The sequence below is a fragment of the Salvia hispanica genome, chromosome 5, assembly GCF_029641045.1.
Source record: "Salvia hispanica isolate PSC_SH4W2 chromosome 5, Shi_PSC_v1, whole genome shotgun sequence".
Lineage (NCBI taxonomy): Eukaryota > Viridiplantae > Streptophyta > Magnoliopsida > Lamiales > Lamiaceae > Salvia > Salvia hispanica.
The window spans coordinates 39,039,302-39,059,537 of NC_142696.1; the positions used below are offsets into that span (position 1 = coordinate 39,039,302).

Genomic DNA, 20,236 nt, shown 5'->3' on the forward strand with positions numbered 1-20,236 from the left:
TAACATACCCCATATCCCATATGAAAACAAATCTACCTCCAAATAAGGAGTAGTACTAATTTAAATAAATAGTTAGTATGCATCATCTAACAACTTTCTTCCTCATAACTTATGAAAAGAACTGACAGCTGCAATAGATCAAATTTCTCTCAGCTGCAAATCAATGTTCAAACTTGACATCTCGTATATGCCACTTAAGTATAGCTACATGTGATAAGTAGACCAAGCTGCATAATCTTGAGGGCTATGGCAACAACTCCACAACTAACAGATGCTAAGTAGCTACATGTGATATCAAGACCAAATTGAATAATCTTAAGGGCTATGTCAACAACTCCACAACTAACTGAAGTTAAGTAGCTACATGTGATATCAAGACCAAGTTGAATAATCTTACGGGCTATGCCAACTCCCCAACTAATTGATGTTAAGTAGCTAAATGCTATATCCGGACCAAGCTAGGTACTTGCATTTTTTATTACTTTTGGCATATTCACAATAAGAAATCCATCCCAGTAAGATATAACCAGCCACAGCCCTAACTTCCCATGTGACTAGCTCCTAAGTTTCCACAGTATTTTGCAAAAGTAAAGTATGCAGCTAAAAAGGACATGGAATTGATACATTAGCACCATTGCAAGTTTTGCAACTAGTCTCAGTGAAGGCATTTTCTAAGTATTACTATCTAGTAACACACACTTGGCTCTTTCTTTCGAGATAAAAAAAGAAGCTAAAAACGTTTATGGGGAGACAAACCATCATATCATTCTCAATCAAGGAGATACTAGCAAGGATGCAGAACGCATAAAGAATCACACGCGAGAACTAGATGGTCTAACTTCTAAGCGTGTGCTAAGCCCAAATAATCCCAACACCTCAATATGTCCTTAACACTTCCTCACTAGGAAGCATCACATGCTATTCAGGTGATCAGGTTGCATATGATAAGTCGATAACTAGATGATCGAAGCACGTTCTACGCCCATATAACACAAACACCAGAGTCTCTCGCTAAAACTTCCTAAAGGAGCAGACTAGTATCAAACAATGACTAACCAAATCTATGATCTACCAACTCTCTAGCAAAATATCAGTGATAAAAATGCTAAATAAACGCAGAAATACAGCCATAAGAGCAATAATTGAAAGTTCAGAAACAATGAAAGTGGGCATATATGGTGCAGTATGCAGAAGCTTAAATAGTTTATTCCTCGTTCGTAAATTTTATTGAAGCTTAGCACATGGTCAGCTCATCAAGCAAAATAATGAATATCAATTACGAAATAGCTACTCAGGATGATGTTTGGTTCCAGTTGAATCATCGAATTATCAAATCAAACCAAAACACTAACAGAATCTAGATTCAATCATGAGCTTTTTTGAGTAAATCAGTTCAAATGAACACTAGATTTTTCCTTTTAGCTCATGGAAATGTACATTAACTTCGAAAACAACAGCGAAAAATTAAAGCGAGAATCTAGATGAGCTTGAAAGGGAGAGGCCAAGGAGTGGACCTCGGCACCTCGATCTTATCCTTGATCCTCTCGATTTTCTTCTCCTTTTTCGGCCTGCTGTTTCCGAACGAGCCTTTGAATCGCTTTCCTTTCTTCGTCTTCTTGTCTCCTCGGCCGCACACGACCGCATCCCCCGGCGGCGCCGATATGGACGACGCGAGGGAGGAAAATGCAATCCGGTGCTCAGCGGCCGACACAATTCGACTCGCTGCCGCTTTGAACGACTGTATCATCGCCATTTCTGCCGCCGATCGATCGATCTGATTTCTCGGTGGAATTTCTCAGCTCTTAAACCCTAGTGAGCTGTGGAACTCAGTATGCATTTGCCGGATTGATTGATATTTTTATGTTTTTACACGAAGGGCCTAATAATATTAACATTTTCTACTCTTAGCCCCTGAAAATTTGGAAATTTTAAAGTGGGACATTTGAGTTTCTTTATTTGATTTTGGACTATGTCTAGGCCCAAACCAAATTATCGGCCCAATATCTTGCACATTTAAATTGATTAAGTTTATTTATGGATTTTAAAAAAAGTACTTTAATTCAAGTTCCTAAAATAGCCATTGACGCATAGTAATTTACAGTATTAAATTTTAGTACTAATGTAGTAATGTATACAAAAAAGAATATGGAAGGAGTAGTAATTTTATACTTTAATACACCCTTAATTTTCATGAAACTGTATGAATTTTGGCTGCATGGGAAATTCGTAAAGTTATGTAAACGTGCAATTATTTCCATTTTATTTATCTATAAATAATTTATTTTTCATGTGTGAAAATTTCTAGAATTGGATATTGTCTTACTATTTACTAGACTTTTCAATGGTCGATTTTATGTTGTTCTAGTAGTAATTATTACTCCTAATTACTACTACTAGGTACGTAGGGAGTTTTTAAGCTTTTTTCTTTTTATGTCTTCCTTGCTTGAACACGTGATGATTTGCAGTTCTCAATTTCAATTTTCACATGTTTTAGTCCATTTGAATTTGATAAAAATATCTCAGTAAATAGTGTGGTCTAGAAATCATATTTCCCCACCTCACTCCTTTCGTAAACTTGATTTAAATTTTGGAATCATGCAATATAGTTATATTTTGCGTGGATGCCTCTTGATGTTCCAAACCAAATATCCACCAAATAACCTGCTAAAAAAGGTCACGAAGTTCTTGCACTTAAACTAATCCAACATAAAAAATTGAAACCATCACAAGATTTAAACCTGATAATCAGCTCGATGCTAGTGTTATATATACAACGGTAGCCTTGTTGTTACAATCTCCAAGTGAGTAAAAAAATTTGAAAATATTAAAAATCGATGGGAAGTGGTGAATTGTGTAAGAAATTTGATTCAAAAAAGGCCATAATTCTTGGTCTAGGCAAAGCCTTGCCTCACCAGCTAGTGCTTCAAGATTTCTTGGTCGATGCCTACTTCAAAATCACCAATCGCCACGATCCTGATCTCAAGCAGAAGCTTGTCCGCCTTTGTATAACCCTCTCTCTCTCTCCCTCTCATTATTAAGTGTGTTCGAGTAGTGTTCATTCATCAATTAAAAAAATGTATGTCTGTGATTATTATAAAAGAATATCAATTTTGGTGTGATGAATGATGTGACACTAGAGATATTATTTGGGAAATGGTGGGCCCTCAATAAAAACAAGTGTTGCTTTTTTCAGGCAAGACGACCTCGGTGAAGACGAGGTACGTGGTGATGTCGGAGGAGATCCTAGCGCAGTATCCCGAGCTGGCCATGGAAGGGGTTCCGACGGTGACGCAGCGCCTCGACATCTGCAACTCGGCCGTCACAGAGATGGCCATCGCTGCCTCCAAGTCTTGCATCGAGAAATGGGGCGGGGCGGCCTCTGACATCACCCACTTGGTCTACGTGTCCTCCAGCGAGGCCCGTTTGCCAGGTGGAGATCTCTTCCTGGCAAAGGGGCTGGGCCTCAGGCCCGACACCCAACGAGTCATGCTCTACTTCTCAGGCTGCTCTGGTGGGGTGGCGGGCCTGAGGGTGGCCAAGGATATCGCGGAGAACAATCCGGGTAGCCGTGTGCTCTTAGCAACCTCTGAGACCACCATCATAGGCTATCGGCCCCCTAATGCCGATAGGCCTTATGACTTAGTGGGAGTTGCTCTGTTTGGGGACGGAGCCGGAGCTGTCATAATAGGGACCAACCCTTGTGTGGGGAGTGAGACACCGTTGTTCGAGTTGCATTCGTCGTTGCAGCGCTTCTTGCCCGATACAGAGAAGATAATAGATGGGAGGCTAACAGAGGAAGGGATAAGCTTTAGGCTAGACAGGGAGCTGCCCCAAATCATTGAGGACAATGTGCAAGGTTTTTGTGATGAGTTGATGGGAGTCTCTAAGGTTAAAATGGACTATAATAAATTGTTTTGGGCCGTTCACCCCGGGGGCCCGGCTATTTTGAACCGGATGGAGAAAAAATTGGCGTTGTTGCCGGGGAAGTTGAGTGCTAGCAGGAAGGCATTGGCCGATTACGGCAATGCCAGTAGCAACACAATCGTTTACGTGTTGGAGTACGTTCTAGAGGAGGCGAAGCGACGGGGCGAGAAGGAGGGAGAAGAGCAGTGGGGATTGATCCTTGCGTTTGGGCCCGGCATCACCTTTGAAGGGATCCTTGCTAGGAGTCTCACTATATGAAGTGTGTGAAAAAAAATTAAAATTAAAAGGGTCATGATATTGTTGGGACACAGATTGAACAAGGTGCACAACAAATGTTGCTACACGCATGCATGTTCTTTATTTATTTATTTTATGTTACAATCAAATTACACACGATAGGAATATGAATACGATAAGAAGAGGAAAAAAAATACAAAATAAACATATTAATACAAGTGGAATTTCAAGATATAAAGAGAATTTTATCGTCGAGAACGACGTGATCAATTAAGGGCACTTGCGCTTGTTGCCGTGAGTGGTCAATGAAGCGTAGCACGGGCAGGCGTCGTAGTTCCCGTATGTGCCCGGAGGCACGCAGTTGCACCGGGCGCAACAAGTTCCGCACGCCCTCTTGCATAGATTTGGCCTGCTTGATAGCTTGCATCTCTCTGCACAAGCACTCTTGCAATCTGCAAAAGAAGTACAGAACAAATTTGATTTTTTGTAAAGGATATATGAACATCTTCTAATTGATTGGTAGACATAAAATTGTGCAAGAATAGTGAGAAAATGAGTATTTACCAATTTTTGAGGAAGATGCATCTTCTGGTGCAACTTTGCTAGTCTGCCAAGAGATTATAAAAACATATGATCAATAATTGATAAATATTTGGAAAATGGTCAAATGAGTCTTGATCAGCTTGTGCTTGTGTTGAGTGTTGGAGGTTGACTTTTAGTTGGGTGCTATGTTAAGATACAAGATAGATTGGGACTATGAGCGTGTTGTGTTGTACTCGTTATATTTCGTCTGAAGTAATATCAACCAAATTATAATAATGAAAGAAAATACTAGAGGAGTTTAACATGTTACCACTGACTATAATAATGAAAGAAAATACTAGAGGAGTTTAACGTGTTACCACTTGATTGGATTGGAGTGCTTGGACTCCATGGACTGCTAGAAGAGCAAGAAAGATTGAAGCTACAAGAAATTTGGGAATTGCCATCGAAGATTTTATGTGAAGAAGAGTTGTGTATTGTATTGGGTGTGTTTACTTGCATAGAAAATAGGGTATTTATAGGACTAAATTTATGATATAGAGAGAGGGGGGAGGGAGAGTTCATGCATGCAAATAAACTATTGGCCAAACTTAGCCTGTCGTTTTGCCCTACACACCTAAAAAAGATACTCCTATCATTCACCCTAAAAAGAATAAATTTAATGCAAGAAGTGTGAAAATGAAAAAAAGAGGTCTTTGCCAACATATAAATTATATAATAATCTTTCCTAACTACAAGATATGTGTGTGGATGATAATACATTCATTCATGTGAAAAAAACTAGCATTATCAACTTGATGCCTAATCTTAAAATCACACTTTCATTGTGGAAAAAAAATTCGCAATACTCTTATGTGACTCTCAGCATCAATTATCTTCTAGATACCATTCTCTTGTTTCTTTATTAAATGTCATTTTATTATTTTAGAATATCTTTTATAATATGTTTTATTTTATTTTATTATATTTGGTAAGAAGACAGTATACTTCATTAATTCATTCCATTCAGAGATTGAAAAAACAATATATAAAAATGAGTTTCACGATATATTAAATATGGATAACCCACTTTTCTATACTACAATGTCTAACCCACTTTTCTATAAATTTCTTAAAATTCATGCAGATCTTATATGGAGCAATTATACTGGCGGATGAGAAATAAATAGGAGATAGAGAGATAAATACTCCATGAAATACGTACTCCATAAGTAGTGAATTTAATTAATTATAAGTATAAGATTTATTTGGGGCGATTGTCCTGGATAACACTATTATCTTTCTTCTTAGATGACAAGTTGACAACCATGATACATTAAATTTTGCAAATAGCACCGTCCATCATTAAATGGCCCTATCCCTATATAGATAAAAGAGGTAAAAATTGAAACAATGATGATAGCCAATAGGAAGCTGGTGATAACATGATAAGAATCACTCATAATTAAAAATCATATATAAAAAAAAATCAGAAAATAGGAAAAGGCCAATATTTAAATTATTAGCATCAAGGGGTCCCTATTATAAACATCCATTTTGTAGAGCACTATAGAATAAAAAGTAACAGTAGCTCTGAAACTGACTTTTTGTATTTCTGCTTCACAACTCACAGCTGTATTCTTTCTGGAAATCTCGATTCTGCCAACCAACAATTATTTATTTTAAGAAAATATTTTTTTTTCGAATAAACTCATGGTTTTGATTATCAGATTAGGAAAATGTCTGAATAAAGAGGTGTGATTTTGATATGAATTTTAACGTAAATGAAAAGCTGGCAAAGGTATATTTACATATGTTGCTTTCTTCTAAATAGTTTTCAAGCCATTAGATTACAGCAATTATATGGCACACAATAGGCAATTGCAATCAAAGTTGTCTTATTACTAGTTTTGTATCCATTTTATTGGTTACATTTTTATAAATAAATTATGAAGTTGAATACAGGTGAATACAATAGTAGTATTTCTCAGATGTTATATAAAATACTCAATTTAAGGTGGCAAACCAACAAGTGTGATGCATATTTAATGATAACAGATTTTCTTTTTCAGATTGAATATAAAATTCACTGAGTATTTTTTTTATGCATAAAATGATGCACATTTCATGATAATAGATAACCATGATATACCCTTCCATCCCAACTAAATTAAGTTATACTTACTTACTTTTTTTTTTTTGAATGTCCTAACTAAGTTGAATTATTTCTTTTTTTTTTTATAAAAACAAAATATCAAAATATCCAATCACTATTATTTTATCAATTATATACTTACTCTCTCTCAATCTTTTTTACTCTATTCCTTTCTTTTCTTTTTCAGCAAAATTTCTTAATCATGCCAAAAGTTTTGACTCAACTTAGTTGTGAACTTGGGATGGAGGGAGTATTAAATTTTAGTAAACATTTTATGACCATTGTAAATCATACAAAAACCAATATTCTAGATTTGTGCCTATTTATTGAGAGGTAATGAATTTACTCAATCACCCACTTATATATGCATGTACTATTATAACTACTATAATAAGGTTATAAACATTTAGGGAAGTATAGGAATACGCATGCTAGATTTTAGGATCCTTTTGTGGTCATTATGTTCATGAAGTGGCAGTTTAATTTTCATTTCTTGATTTTCTTTTTTGTAAGTGTCACATAGAACATACGTGATGCAAATTTTATAAAATAAAAGAAGAGACTTGCTGGATATTCTTGGAATAGACGAGTACGGAATAAAATTTCAATATCAATTGTTTAAACAAAAAATCATCTTGGACTCAATTATTTGGTGCTACTAGTTAGTAGATTTTTTATTTTATTGTTTAGACTTTATAGCGCATATACGATAGACAAAGTGCAATACGACTGTACTAAACTAAAGTTTGTAATTGTTTTATCAAGACCAATTATGTTGCCATTAAATAAATGTTTAAATCATCATTACCTACCAACTCTCTTGTTGGAAAAGATAATTTGGAATCTAAGTAAAGTTCTATCAAGCAACTTTTTTAGGAGTGCAAAATTATCACCAATTAATATGACTGGGCCTGGGTCTGGTCAAATGAAGATGTGGAATTTATTGTGACTTTTTATATTTAATCCATCCCATCAAAATAAACATTCTGTCTATTTTGACACATCCTTAAAATTAGTCTATTTTTAGTTCTAGTGATTTTTTTTTAATTAGATGAACCCTCGTTCTTCGCTAATTATATTTCAATAATTTTTTATAGGGAGGAGGAAGTAGTTTGGATTTTTGATGACACACTTTCTGCACAAAGTTACTCTTTCTCAGGAAAATGAACAGATTTCTTGGATTTTTCAGGAAATAGCGAAAAATGTATTTTTTTTTTTTTATTAATCCTCTTCACCCTCCTTTTTTCTATGTACATATATAATATATTGATGAAAAACTAGATTTCTGAATTTAAAACTGCCAACCTATTAAGTCTACATATTCGACTAAAGTTCAAATTGATCATCTCTATTTGTCCGAAAAGCTTTTTGCACCATAATTAACAAGTTAATCATCATATCAGAAAAAAAAATTCAAAAAATATTTAATGTTCGTATATTTACAACATCTAAGCAAAAGCCTCCAATTTTCATGTAGGAATCCATCTCTTACAACTGAAAGCAAACAATGACACATAAATAGCTCGAGTCTAAATTTAATCCATTTTGCACAAATGAGAACAATCAAGAGCTAATAAAACAGAGAAAACAAGAAATCTACTAAACTAAACTTATGTAAAATTAAACTTACAAGGATAATTGTTAAATATGGACATTAATCTTTCTCCTTCCGCACAGTCACTCTACATTTTTCAGCTAAATATGGCACCGTTGACGAAGAACCGAAACATGCTTGCATCGTGATCGACTCTATAGAAAATTATGGTGTAACAAAAGAATCTGGTGAGTTAAGTCAATTTTGATATCCAGTTTGTTGCAACCTCTTGATTTCTGTTAACCAACCAGAACCCCCATAAGCAACACTAAGAGACAACGGGAGAAGCTTGCGTAGCAACTGGTTAGACCACTCCAGAAGGAAGGCGTAACACGAGCTGACCACCGAAAACGCTGCAGGGAACCAAGATTGGTGCATCAAATTTAAAGCACTTGGAGAAGATAAACACGCACGCACCAGCAATGATAGAAGGGATGCATACCTTTCGATATAGTAATAGCAAAAGTCGGCAAGAATGAAAGTTTGAACAATTTCAGAAATAAGAACCATTGATGGCCAAAGGCCGTAACCCAGTGCCACGAGGAGATGACCTCGACTGTCCAAAACCTGCCAAATACAATTGGGCAAATGTTATACTCCTACTGAAACCTTCGTAAACTATCCACATACTGAGAGAGGATTCTTGGAATCTGGGCGATGATGATGATGATGGAAATTGTCATAAAATACTGTGTTTTACTTCATGGAACACAAAAGGTTTAACTTTTAAGACAATATTAAAAACAAACGCTACACATATGAACTAAAGGTTCGAAGGCCAGGGATGTAATTATGTAACCGAATGAGTAATTAGGTAAGATTGGGCACGGATTTTGCTATATAAGAACCAAATGAAATACTTTGAACTAATGGCAAGTCTGAGCATCAAACCTGAAGGACCCAGTGAGCACAGCTCAAGAACCTCGCAACACCCAATGCAAAAACATAATGAGCAGTAAAGGGTTCAACAATCTGCAAACCAAACATTAGAGTGAGTCAATAGCTCATACATTCTATCTGTCCAAACTCACAACACAAATGCTAACAATGTGCCTACAGGAGTAGCATTTCCCAAGAAGATTCTACCTTTGTGTTTTGCATGACACGTAGCTGTGGTAACACGGAAACAGCTTCCAGATAGACACAGAAGGCCCAGAAAATCCTGTTAATGAGGTGGTGTGATGTAGTTGGGTGAATTACTAAAGCTAAAACAGCACAAGGGGCCAGCTGCACAAGCATGAGAATCTCTTTCAGAAGGTGAATGGTAAAAACTGAACAAACATGTAATTACATATAGACAGACATTGGATATGAATAATATGATAGTTTAATTTATACTCCTACTTAGCAATGTTCCATTTCTTAAGCTATGATCACTACAGTTTTTCTAGGCACTAAGTAGCTAAATATGAAACCATAAAGGAGTAAATATCAATGAGGAAACATGAAGCAACAAAAGAGGTGGGGAGGAAACTCCAAGTTGAATTGGAGCTGTCTCAATAGCTTCAAACTTATGCTAGGCTCATTAAGGCAGTGAAATATACGAGGAAGCTCAAAATACATCCATTTACATAATATTAGTAAGGAGGCCAAAGAAATATCCTGAGGACAGTCACAAATGACAAAAAAGGTTATTCTATCAGACATGTGAATCTCAATCTTATTTTAAGCTACAAACAAGAATTCTTCAAGAAAGAATCCTCTTCCTCATATACAAAACAACTCCCAAAGGACTAAGGACTAGGGAGTCAATGGTAAGATAAGCCTATAAAGACTAAAGAGGTCAGAATTGCTAACAGCTGCAGTAAAGAGCACACATGCAGATCTTCAGCTGAAACTAAATCAGCCAAAATTTCCTGAACAGAGAAATAGAAAGATTTCATGATCTCAATTAAAAAATAACTGGAAAAAGATAGCATCAACCACCATTGATTGGAGAGTGGAAAAACAAATGTAAAAATCTTTATTCTTGGTTTTGAAAGATTTCATGACTTCAATAAAAAAATTGGAGATAGTAACATTAACCACCATTGACTGAAGAGTGAAAAAACAAATGTAAAAATATGTTCTTGAAAATACGTAGAAAACTGGCTTTTCCATAAATATCACAAATGCTAAGATAAAGTTACTTAATGAAGTTACTAATGATAATCCCTGTAGAGTTATAGTACTAATCAAGCTGTTGATTGAACACATCAACAATTCTAGAAATGGCTTACCACATAGTATAGCAAAAAATTGTCTTTATCTTCCATATAACTTGACTTCAATTTAAATCTGATCATATAAATAACCCACAAGGTAGTAGCCAGCGTAGCCAGGTCGAGCACAGTATGTATGTCATATTCCATGACAAAGCTGCAATACAATCTAACAGCCAAAAAGATTGCTGTTAGCTCCTGTGATTTGAGTGAAATCCCTGCGACAAGATAATTTGTATAAATGAAGAGAATCAGCATCGACTGAAGTTTAGAACACAAAGCCAATGGAAAATTTTAAATGCACATAGTTGTCAACAAATAACTACAAATTTTTGAAGTCTAAAGAGACCTGAATCTGAAAGCTTCAAACAATAAAAAAAGATCAACACTTAGCATAGAGTTTGAGCAAAATTACAGCTCGTAACATTTTCTTGTTTTTTTAAATTTTTTTTATAATATCGCAGCTGCAATCAATAGCAGATATTCTTATTAATTTTTCAGGTAAAAGAATGCCGACAAAAAGATGAACAAATTAGAAACATGGAACAATTAGTTTTTAAACATTTCAGTAGCATCATAATATAACGATAAGAAGATGAACATCAATAGCATCATCACGTTGCATTCAGGAAAAGGCTCTATTTTAACCCTCAACTCAATCAACACACGGATGAGAATTGCACGTATATAAAAAATCCAAAAAATTCACCCTATTGCAACTACTTCGCATGGGAAAGGGAAAAGAAACGTAAGAAACATCAATTCTAAACGCTCCAAATGCGTTCCTCATGCGCCAATTCCACACTTGAAAGCATATAACAAAAAAAAATAACGAAAACGCCGTACCAGCGCAAGTCTTCTCCTTCATCAATTTATAGATAAGAACGGAAATTCCAACCGAGTGCACAGCTTCCGCGGCGACAAAAAGGTTGTCGTGATCGTTGACAATGGCGCGGAGGACAATGAGCACGGCCATGCCGGTGATTACAGCGAGGAACGCCTTCACCTTGGGCGGCTGCCGCCGCACCCACGCCGTTACGGACTGGATCGGCCTCTTCGGGGGCCTCATCGTCGGATAAATTAGCTGATTATCTCTCTAGGATTTGAAAATTGGGAGGATAATTTTTGGGGGAAAATTTTGGTGGTGAAGGAATGTATGAGTAGTTTTTACTTTTTTTTTAACTTGCAATGCAATAGAGTTTGATAATTTTAGGTTTCCACAGAAATTTGAATGGAGATGAGAGATTATATTTATTTTAGTGGATAAAATAATTAATGATGACAAGTGGTTTAAGATATTAATATATTTATGGATATTTATTACAGTAGTACTCCTAAATTAATTTTGAATAGTATTTGAATACCTATCACGTATACTACTACATTTTTGATTTTGCCAAATAAATCCATCTCAATCTCTCAGATATGGCTCTTACTTTTATAATTTTAACGATTTTATTTTACTGAAAATAGAATAGTTGTATAACCATTACGGATGCATAAATATTCTTGGTGGTGGTTGAACTAATAAATATAGAGTAAACTAATAAATATAGGAGTTGGAGGTTAAGGCAGCTACACCAGAGCCAATAGCGAATCCATTTTAATATGCCTATAATGGTAATATTACTATTAACTTTGCAAATAATCATTTCCTTCACTATTCATTCATTAGTAAGTTACGTATTTTTTTATACAATTCACATATCCTTCTTCCGTCCCACAAAAAATTTACTCTTTTTTTTAGTTCATCCGATTAAAATATGTACTTTCTAATTTTAAAAATTAATCTACTCAAATGGCAAATAATATTTTAATAGAGTATATAGTTTATTAATCCTAACAATTCAAATATCGAGTGATATGATAGCCAACAAGTATCGGGTATTTGACATCCATGAATATTAAAAGAGGATTCAAGATCATGTATTATTTCAGATTTGCGGGAATATGCACATAGACTACCTGCATAATTTCAATAGTGTTAACTTCTTTAATATTTTGTCGCGATTATCTCATTTTTTCACCTAATAAATTTGTACTACGCTATGCACCAAATAAATTACAATATTATTTTACATTTTTACTAACATAATTATTAGTACTAATCTATTGTTTCATAACTCAGACTATTTGGTCCTTATTTTTAGTTTCACCATTATATTCTTCATAGTAATTGTTTTAAAAATATCTATTTAGTTGTTTTCGAAAGTAGGAACGTTGTATAAGCATAGACAAAAAACCGTAATTTCTCATTTCTGAAGTGTCATTTATTTTAATGATTAAATTTATTAAATGTATCAAAGATATGAGAGAGAATAAGTTGATAGCACCTTGAACTTAAATCTAGATATTTATTGGGCTTGGGGTTCAAATTTTGAAATGCAACAATCTGCTAGTTAACATAAATTAGAAACTAATTTCGAAAAAGAAGCCCAATTAAGCTATTTTTCGGAAGCAGAAACGAAAACTGAGCTCGCTGCCAAGTGCCAACCATCATCCCGCCATTTTCCGGCGCTCGTTGCTTTCACCTCACATTGCTACTCTTTCCACTTTCTATCTTCTTCAGACATTACTAAATAGGAACAATTTCAGTTGAAGATTCAACCCGTTCGATTTTATACACAGGTAAGAATTCTACCTTTTCATTCCCTTCTGCGTGAAGAAATTTCTTTAATTAAAATTCAGTCCTGGAATGAGAATAAAAACCGTGGCTTCCAATTTGGTGATTTGTATTGACATGTTCGATTTTGTTTAAACTGAAGGTATATATATGCCCCTTCACCACTCCCCCAGTCGTTTCCCCTGACCGGAATCTACATGAAGTGGTTTTGTTTAAATTGAAGGGTTTTAGCTAGGATTGAATCTACATGAAGTGATTTTATTTATACTTATTTGGGAATTAATGAAGTGTGACAAGATTTTAAATTGAATATTTGAGGACCTGAAATTCTGGGAGTTTTGTTTTGATTCTGAAACTGTTGTAGTCACTCTACTCTCCAGTAAATCTGTAATTGTGTTATGATATGTTAGGGTGTAAAGTTAGTGGGATTGTTTGGCAAATGTCTGTGCTGTAAAATAGGGGAGGTCTGAAACCCTAAGTGGTGGTCAAAGTTAAATATATATGAAGTGCTATTGCTCAAAAATGGCCTAAACATGCCAAAGATTAGAAGGGCCGAATGATATGCTTTATAGGAGTTAGGACTTAGTGATTTTGTTCTGTTTCCTTGATAGTTGACTTCAAAAACATGAACCGGTCATGAACCATAGGGACTGATATTTAGAGCTCCCAATTTGGTGATTTTTTCCAAATTGTTGGATCATGTTTAATTTGAGTTTAATTATGTGTGTAGGAATTAATTAGTAAACATTGTCTGTGAAATAAATATCTAGTCTTGAAGTGTGATTACATGAGGCTGAACACTTTAAGGTTTTAAGTTGACGGTTACCTGAATTTGTAATTTTTATACTTGGTTTGTTAAGCAAGCATGATGAAACATCTCCTTGGAAATATAGAATATCTCAACCATTCTCTCTCGGAGTTTAGGCCTACTTATCAAGAAACTGAAAAATTATTATTTTGTTAGATCACGATCAATGAGCTAATTATGAATTTTGTGTAGTGAGCAAAAGCCATCCAAGCATATTAGTAGTCAAACTGTTTGAAGAAAGTTCGTTATATTTTGAAATCAGTTGGTTTTTTTCTTTGAAGTTCATGAAATATGGTCAATTATATCAAAATTATAATCCTAATTGAGTAGAAAAGGAATAAGATATGGATGAATCAAAATAAATTTTTTTAAAGTTTGATTATTTTTCAGAGTGCAGTATGAATGTACTATCATGCACCTTTCTTTCCTATTTATAATACTACAGTAGTAATTTTCAACATCCTTTTACACATTCATTTAGCAGCTCTGTATGCGTTATCAACGGATCAAGCAGCACCTCGGGGCATTTTACAGTTATGCAGTGCTTGTATACTAAACCAAATGAAACAAAATTGATTAATTTGTGGAGTACTTACATCTAAATATACCAAAAATCATAATGGTGTCTTTCAGATAAGTAACAGAAATAACTAATTCAAATATTATTTACGTGAATGGTGAGATATTGTGTTTTTTTGGGTGGTAATGGATTTTCATTGTAGACGACAATGTGGAAAACACTGCCAAATGTCTTGCTTTTGAGTTATTCTTTACTGTTTTCCATCTCTTCTTGTAAAAGTAAAACTACGTGCATACAATTGATGCAGTTGAGTAATATATTCTTATACTAAGTCTATTTTTGGTGTTTGTTGCAGGCTCCATAATTGGCTAGAAGAGGTTTTCACCATGAACCCTTCATAAAGAGAGAATGGTGTTATGGTTGTTAAGGATCGAAAGAATGTAGTTAATTGGATAACTTTCTGCCCTCACCGCCCAAGGCCAAACGCTCATAAGAGCTGCAAGTGATCGTTATATCTAAACCCTAGCATAATCGATATCCGTACTCGCTTCGATGTTCCGCCTCTTTTCACAGCCATGTCTCTTCCTTCATACACTTGCTGATCCGAATTTCCAGTCCCGAATTGCATCCACCATCTCCCGCCAAAAGTGGTCGGAGCTCAAACCAATTATTCAATCCTCCACTCATGCCGATTTCTTACACCAGCTCTTACAATTCAATAATTTCGACACCGACCTCGTTGTATCCTTCTTTAAATGGTCACAAAAGAGATGCGAGGCCGCCTTCTCTATTGAGGATCACGTTAGACTTTTTATCTTGCTAGCGAATGAGAAGAAGTACCCCAAGCTTCGGTCTTTACTCCACATGTTTCCGAAACAAGCAGAAGCCCTTTCAATCTCCACGTTTTGTCACTCCCTTTTGACTATCAGTGATAACGCGTGCGCAAATATAGTTGTATTTGATATGCTGATATCGGCTCTTGTGAGCAATGGGAAGGTTGATTTAGCATTTGAGGGTTTCATGCGGGCTGGGGATTATGGGTTTAAGCTTTCTGTGCGTTCGTGTAATTTGCTGTTGGCTGCGCTGGTGAAAGATGGTAGGACTGGAAATGTGGAGTTTGCATATAAGGAGATGGTTAGGAGGAGGATTGGGATGGATTTGATCACGTTTAACACGGTAGTTTGTGGGCTTTGCAAGGCTGGAAAGTTGAACAAGGCGCGTGATGTCGTGGAGGATATGAGTATTAATGGTGTGGCACCCAATGTGGTTACTTACAACACTTTGATTGATGGCTACTGCAAGAGGGGCGGTGAGGGGAGAATGTACAAAGCTGATGCACTGTTGAAGAATATGGTGGAGAAGGGGATTTCTCCGAGTGTAATCACGTATAACATTCTTATTGACGGATTTTGCAAGGATGGCAATGTGGCTGCCGGTATAAGGATTATCAAGGAAATGAAAGACCAGGGTGTGAGACCAAGTGTTCTCACGTATAACTCGTTGATTAATGGCCTCTGTGGTGATGCAAAAGTCGATGAGGCATTGAGTTTAAGGGATGAGATGGTGACAGTAGGTGTGGAGCCAAACATTGTTACTCATTCCACATTAATCAATGGATATTCGAAGAATAATATGTTGAAGGAAGCCAGGGACTTGTTCGATAATATCATAAGCCAAGGGATTGCATTGAACGTACTGACATTCAACGCTTTGATAAATGCGTACTGCAGAGCGGGTGAATTGGAAGAAGCAGTAGCTATATTCAATCTTATGTTGGACAACAAGGTTTCTCCCAGTGTATCAACGTACAATTGTTTGGTCGGTGCTTGTTATCGCAATGGACAGATGGAAGCAGGGCATAAGCTTCTGAGTGAGATGGAGGAGAAGGGGTTGAGATATGATGTAGTTACCTATAATGTTAGAATAGACGCAATGTGCAAGAGTGGTGAAACCAGGAAGGCGGTTAGGTTAGTGGATGAAATGTGTAAAAGGGGTCTGAATCCGAGCCATGTTACGTACAATACTTTGATGGATGGTTACTGCAAGCAGGGAAGCCTGAAGGCAGCTTTGGGGGTGAAGAAAAGAATGGAGAAAGAAGGGAAGCGGCCAAATGTTGTGACATATAACGTGCTGATTAAAGGTTTTTCGCAGAGGGGGAAGCTTGAAGAGGCGAATAGATTTCTTAATGAGATGCTGGAGAAAGGATTGGTACCAAACAGGATTACTTATGATGTGATTAAGGAGGAAATGATGGAAAAGGGATTTGTTCCGGACATAGATGGTCATCTTTATAGTGATTTGGTAGCTGCAGATTCCCCTTGAGTTTTGTTTACTGCTATATGTACATATTCTTTGAATTGTATACTTGATTTCAAACTATAAATTGGGACTTGTAATATGGCTCATGCCGTCCGCGAATTCGATGAAGATAGGGATTTTGGGAATGGTGCGGGTTCAAACAGATTTATAGTGATTTTTTCGAAACAATCTGCCCGTCCCGGGTTCAGGCAAAACGACATAATTAAACGTCTAGGAATTTCGTACTCAAAAATTAATTCTTACTCCCTTCGTCCGCGAATAAGGGTCCCGTTTTTCCATTTTAGTCCGTCCGCGAATAAGAGTCCTGGTTCACTTTTACCATAAATGGTAGTAGGGTTTCACCTTCCACTAACTCATTCCACTCACATTTCATTTAAAACTAATATATACATGTTAGACCCTTATTCCACTAACTTTTTTCCATTCACTTTTCTTAACATTTCTTAAACCCTGTGCCGCCTATGAATGAGACTCCTAATGACGGACGGAGGGAGTATAAACTATATAACCATGACTGTCATTTGCCATGCACAAAACTAATTCTTGCAAACTAGACATCCATGACTTTCATTGTGACAATGGTTTGTTGATATTCAACTTCCAAGCTGGTCAGAATGATTGTGGATGGTAATGCCCCAAGATGTCATGTATACAATATATAAAAGGGGAGTTTTGGGAGTATTTAAAAAAATAAGGTGAATTTTGGGGGTAATTAGGAAAATGCTCTTTTCAAATAGATATTACTATTTAAATATAACTGTTTTTTTTTATGAATAGTAGTAGTAAAATTACGCAAACTAAAGTTATTTAGTTTCATAATTAGTGGATAAGAGTTGGTTATTTAGTTTCCATAATTAGAGGATTAGTGGTATAGTTAGTGGCATAATAGCTTTCAATAATTTATTCAGCGTTTCATGGCAACCGGCTTTAGCCAGGTGAAAATCTCATTCCAACCACGAATTAACATTTTTCTATTAGTTGATTGCCATTATTATATGAGACTCTTTTTCAATTGATTGAAATGAAATTTAGGTCAAGTTGATGTTTTTTATGAACGTAGAATGTCCATTGATGATTTTCTGGTTAACTCTAGCCTCTAGGATACCTGTAGAGAATTGATCAGTCTCTAGTGGAAATGTGTGCCTTAATCAAGCAGAACCAGGTTTTGATTATTATTGCATATTGTTCTTTATAAATATTTGTAATCCTTTAGCATTAAGCAGAGAAGAATAGAAAAGTATATTTTCATTTCCATTAGTTTATCAAGTTCTTTTTCTTTAGATTATCAAGTTTTCTAAATTTCTATAATTTAGTTATGAGTAAAGGCCAAAACTGGTCCTGAACATATGACTATTTTACGATTTTGGTCCTAAACTTTATCTTTTGGATTTTTTTGTCCTGAACATATGAAACTTTTATCTTTTTGGTCCTCCGTCAATAGTTCCGTTAATATTTAACGGTCAACGGATTTAATTGTAATTTTGACCAAATTAAGTATGTTAATTCTGATTTTTTAAGTCAATAATTATTTTTCTAATTATTTTAATAAATATTAATTTAATATCAGAAATACATAATAGAATTAGGGTTCTTTATTTCATTTCCTCAACTCGACGGAGCGTTCATTTTCCCGCCTTCATCTTCATCTTCTAGCTTTCATCTTTCTTTCTCTTCCTCTCAAAGACTCAAACCCTAGTTATAGAGCGTTCAACTTTCAGCAAAGGGTCCGGCGAGAGCGCGGCGGTCGATTTGAGCTGCGATTCCGGTACGAGTCTTGCAATTGCAAGAAATTTGCTTCACTTTGTATCGTCAAAAGCAATGACAAACCTACAAGGGGGAAGCTCTACTTTGTTTGTGAGGAATGGGAGTGCACTTTTTTCAAGTGGTGCTCACCAATCGAACCAATTGAAGAAGACGATGATGTGGAATCATTGCCGACATTTGCCGAGACCGATGGAGACTGTTTAAGCTTGATTTTGGCATCAATCGATGACAATAATCGGGCCGTACAGAAATTAGCTACTGTTGTGAAGTATGGATTTACTTTCTTTGCTATTGTGATGTTGACTTGTATCTTGACGTTGAAGTAATGTTGTATTTTGGCATGAATCATTATGTAAAAGCTTTCTTTGGCATCAATGGATTTAGTAATGTATGGAATTTTATGGATTTAGTAATGTATGTAATTTTTTTGCAGTAAGGTATGTATTTTGAATGTGGAGTGAAGTTATGTATACTATGAATTTTTGGCTTTCTTTTGGTACTAATGTATGGATTCTTTGGTTTTCTTTTGGCAGTAATGAATGGATTTTTTTGGCTTTCTTTTGGCATTAATGTATGTATTTTTTTTGGCTTTCTTTTGGCAATAATGTATGAATTTTTTGGCAGTAAAATATGTATATGACAATCTTTGGCACGACAACAGATTAATAGTTCTTTGAGCACTTTTATCAGAGCAGGAATACAAGTAAAGGTTATGCACACCAGGGCATATCAAATGCAAAAAGATGGCCCACTAGTTTCTTTGCAACAAACACTATGTTGAATGGTGATGGTGAATGCCTCATTTCTTCCGCTGTCATTCTGCCTAAATATTTCTGCTATATTCCTATATTTCCACCATCCATCATCTATTCTTTCATTTTATATCCTAAAAGTAGTATGCAATTCTATTTATACTAATGAAAACAGAGAGTAATACAAAATCCAATTTCAATACAAAGCAAATTTGTTGAGCCAAAGTAGTACTACAACTGTACAACACCTTTTTCGGCCTACATAAAGCTCCATATATAGCCTTCTCACAACCACTAATCCAGTTATTCTTGCCTTCCTCCTCCGTGCTTCTTTTCCATCTTGGCGCTCATCCACTTGTTCAACTAAGTTCAGGTGATTGCTGTTGTGGGAGTTGCTCTGTTTTGAGTGAGAGATCGATGTCGCCAAGGCAAGGGAAAGTGATCAAAATTTCACCTTCACGATACGCGGTCGAGGCCCATACATTACGTCGTGGAAGCGGTGGAATTTCAGTCGGAGGTCGTGGTTGCGGTAAATTTTGAGAGGCAGGTGGTGGAATTTGAGTCGGAGATGGTGGTTCAGGTCAATTCTCAGTAGGAGGCGGCGCTTGAGGTCGATTCTCAGTCGGATTCGATTTTGAGAGGCAGATGCTCTTCCCCTTCCCCTCCCCCTTCTCGTTCTCCTTCTCCTTCTCCTTCTCCATCTAGGGTTTCTTCGTTCGGACAATAAACTAGGGATAGACGACAACAAGCTTAGCTCTCGTTCCGCTGGTCGCCGCTCGAAGAACGGCGCCGTTGAAGTCGAAGTGAGAGAATGAGC

The 20,236-nt window shown here is 36.0% G+C and overlaps 5 protein-coding genes across 5 annotated transcripts; 2 read left to right on the top strand and 3 right to left on the bottom strand.

Annotated features, from left to right (window-relative positions):
- Positions 1 to 1,253: 1,253 nt before the first annotated feature.
- On the bottom strand, positions 1,254 to 1,845 carry LOC125190303 (30S ribosomal protein S31). Its single transcript, XM_048087574.2, has one exon. It carries the CDS (start codon positions 1,751 to 1,753, stop codon positions 1,478 to 1,480), a length of 276 nt encoding a protein of 91 aa, XP_047943531.1. The 5' UTR covers positions 1,754 to 1,845; the 3' UTR covers positions 1,254 to 1,477.
- A 902-nt stretch (positions 1,846 to 2,747) lies between these two features.
- On the top strand, positions 2,748 to 4,267 carry LAP5 (Chalcone and stilbene synthase family protein). Its single transcript, XM_048083981.2, has 2 exons — positions 2,748 to 3,003; positions 3,194 to 4,267. The coding sequence occupies exons 1-2, from the start codon at positions 2,835 to 2,837 to the stop codon at positions 4,180 to 4,182; spliced, it is 1,158 nt and encodes a 385-aa protein (XP_047939938.1). The 5' UTR covers positions 2,748 to 2,834; the 3' UTR covers positions 4,183 to 4,267.
- Positions 4,237 to 5,219, bottom strand: LOC125187397 (snakin-2-like). The gene is made up of 3 exons (XM_048083982.2): positions 5,064 to 5,219; positions 4,726 to 4,768; positions 4,237 to 4,613 (listed from the first exon to the last, which is right to left on the bottom strand). The coding sequence occupies exons 1-3, from the start codon at positions 5,148 to 5,150 to the stop codon at positions 4,432 to 4,434; spliced, it is 312 nt and encodes a 103-aa protein (XP_047939939.1). The 5' UTR covers positions 5,151 to 5,219; the 3' UTR covers positions 4,237 to 4,431.
- Positions 5,220 to 8,237: 3,018 nt separating this feature from the next.
- On the bottom strand, positions 8,238 to 11,850 carry LOC125186953 (ER lumen protein retaining receptor family protein). The gene is made up of 6 exons (XM_048083443.2): positions 11,480 to 11,850; positions 10,652 to 10,851; positions 9,519 to 9,659; positions 9,324 to 9,404; positions 8,875 to 8,999; positions 8,238 to 8,785 (listed from the first exon to the last, which is right to left on the bottom strand). Exons 1-6 carry the CDS (start codon positions 11,700 to 11,702, stop codon positions 8,737 to 8,739), a joined length of 819 nt encoding a protein of 272 aa, XP_047939400.1. The 5' UTR covers positions 11,703 to 11,850; the 3' UTR covers positions 8,238 to 8,736.
- A 1,246-nt stretch (positions 11,851 to 13,096) lies between these two features.
- On the top strand, positions 13,097 to 17,028 carry LOC125187455 (Pentatricopeptide repeat (PPR-like) superfamily protein). Its single transcript, XM_048084051.2, has 2 exons — positions 13,097 to 13,261; positions 14,940 to 17,028. The coding sequence occupies exon 2, from the start codon at positions 15,137 to 15,139 to the stop codon at positions 16,904 to 16,906; it is 1,770 nt and encodes a 589-aa protein (XP_047940008.1). The 5' UTR covers positions 13,097 to 13,261; positions 14,940 to 15,136; the 3' UTR covers positions 16,907 to 17,028.
- The last annotated feature ends 3,208 nt before the right edge of the window (positions 17,029 to 20,236 follow it).

What these genes read in the sequence shown, in the direction of transcription:
- LOC125190303 (XM_048087574.2), bottom strand. Translation starts at nt 1,753, where the DNA reads ATGGCGATGATACAGTCGTTCAAAGCGGCAGCGAGTCGAATTGTGTCG.
- LAP5 (XM_048083981.2), top strand. Translation starts at nt 2,835, where the DNA reads ATGGGAAGTGGTGAATTGTGTAAGAAATTTGATTCAAAAAAGGCCATA. An exon ending in GCAGAAGCTTGTCCGCCTTT is followed by an intron (nt 3,004 to 3,193) that starts GTATAACCCTCT and finishes TGCTTTTTTCAG; the next exon opens with GCAAGACGACCTCGGTGAAG.
- LOC125187397 (XM_048083982.2), bottom strand. Translation starts at nt 5,150, where the DNA reads ATGGCAATTCCCAAATTTCTTGTAGCTTCAATCTTTCTTGCTCTTCTA. An exon ending in CACTCCAATCCAATCAAGTG is followed by an intron (nt 4,769 to 5,063) that starts GTAACACGTTAA and finishes ATCTCTTGGCAG; the next exon opens with ACTAGCAAAGTTGCACCAGA. An exon ending in TGCATCTTCCTCAAAAATTG is followed by an intron (nt 4,614 to 4,725) that starts GTAAATACTCAT and finishes CTTCTTTTGCAG; the next exon opens with ATTGCAAGAGTGCTTGTGCA.
- LOC125186953 (XM_048083443.2), bottom strand. Translation starts at nt 11,702, where the DNA reads ATGAGGCCCCCGAAGAGGCCGATCCAGTCCGTAACGGCGTGGGTGCGG. An exon ending in GAAGGAGAAGACTTGCGCTG is followed by an intron (nt 10,852 to 11,479) that starts GTACGGCGTTTT and finishes ATCTTGTCGCAG; the next exon opens with GGATTTCACTCAAATCACAG. An exon ending in GTGTCATGCAAAACACAAAG is followed by an intron (nt 9,405 to 9,518) that starts GTAGAATCTTCT and finishes TTTGGTTTGCAG; the next exon opens with ATTGTTGAACCCTTTACTGC.
- LOC125187455 (XM_048084051.2), top strand. Translation starts at nt 15,137, where the DNA reads ATGTTCCGCCTCTTTTCACAGCCATGTCTCTTCCTTCATACACTTGCT.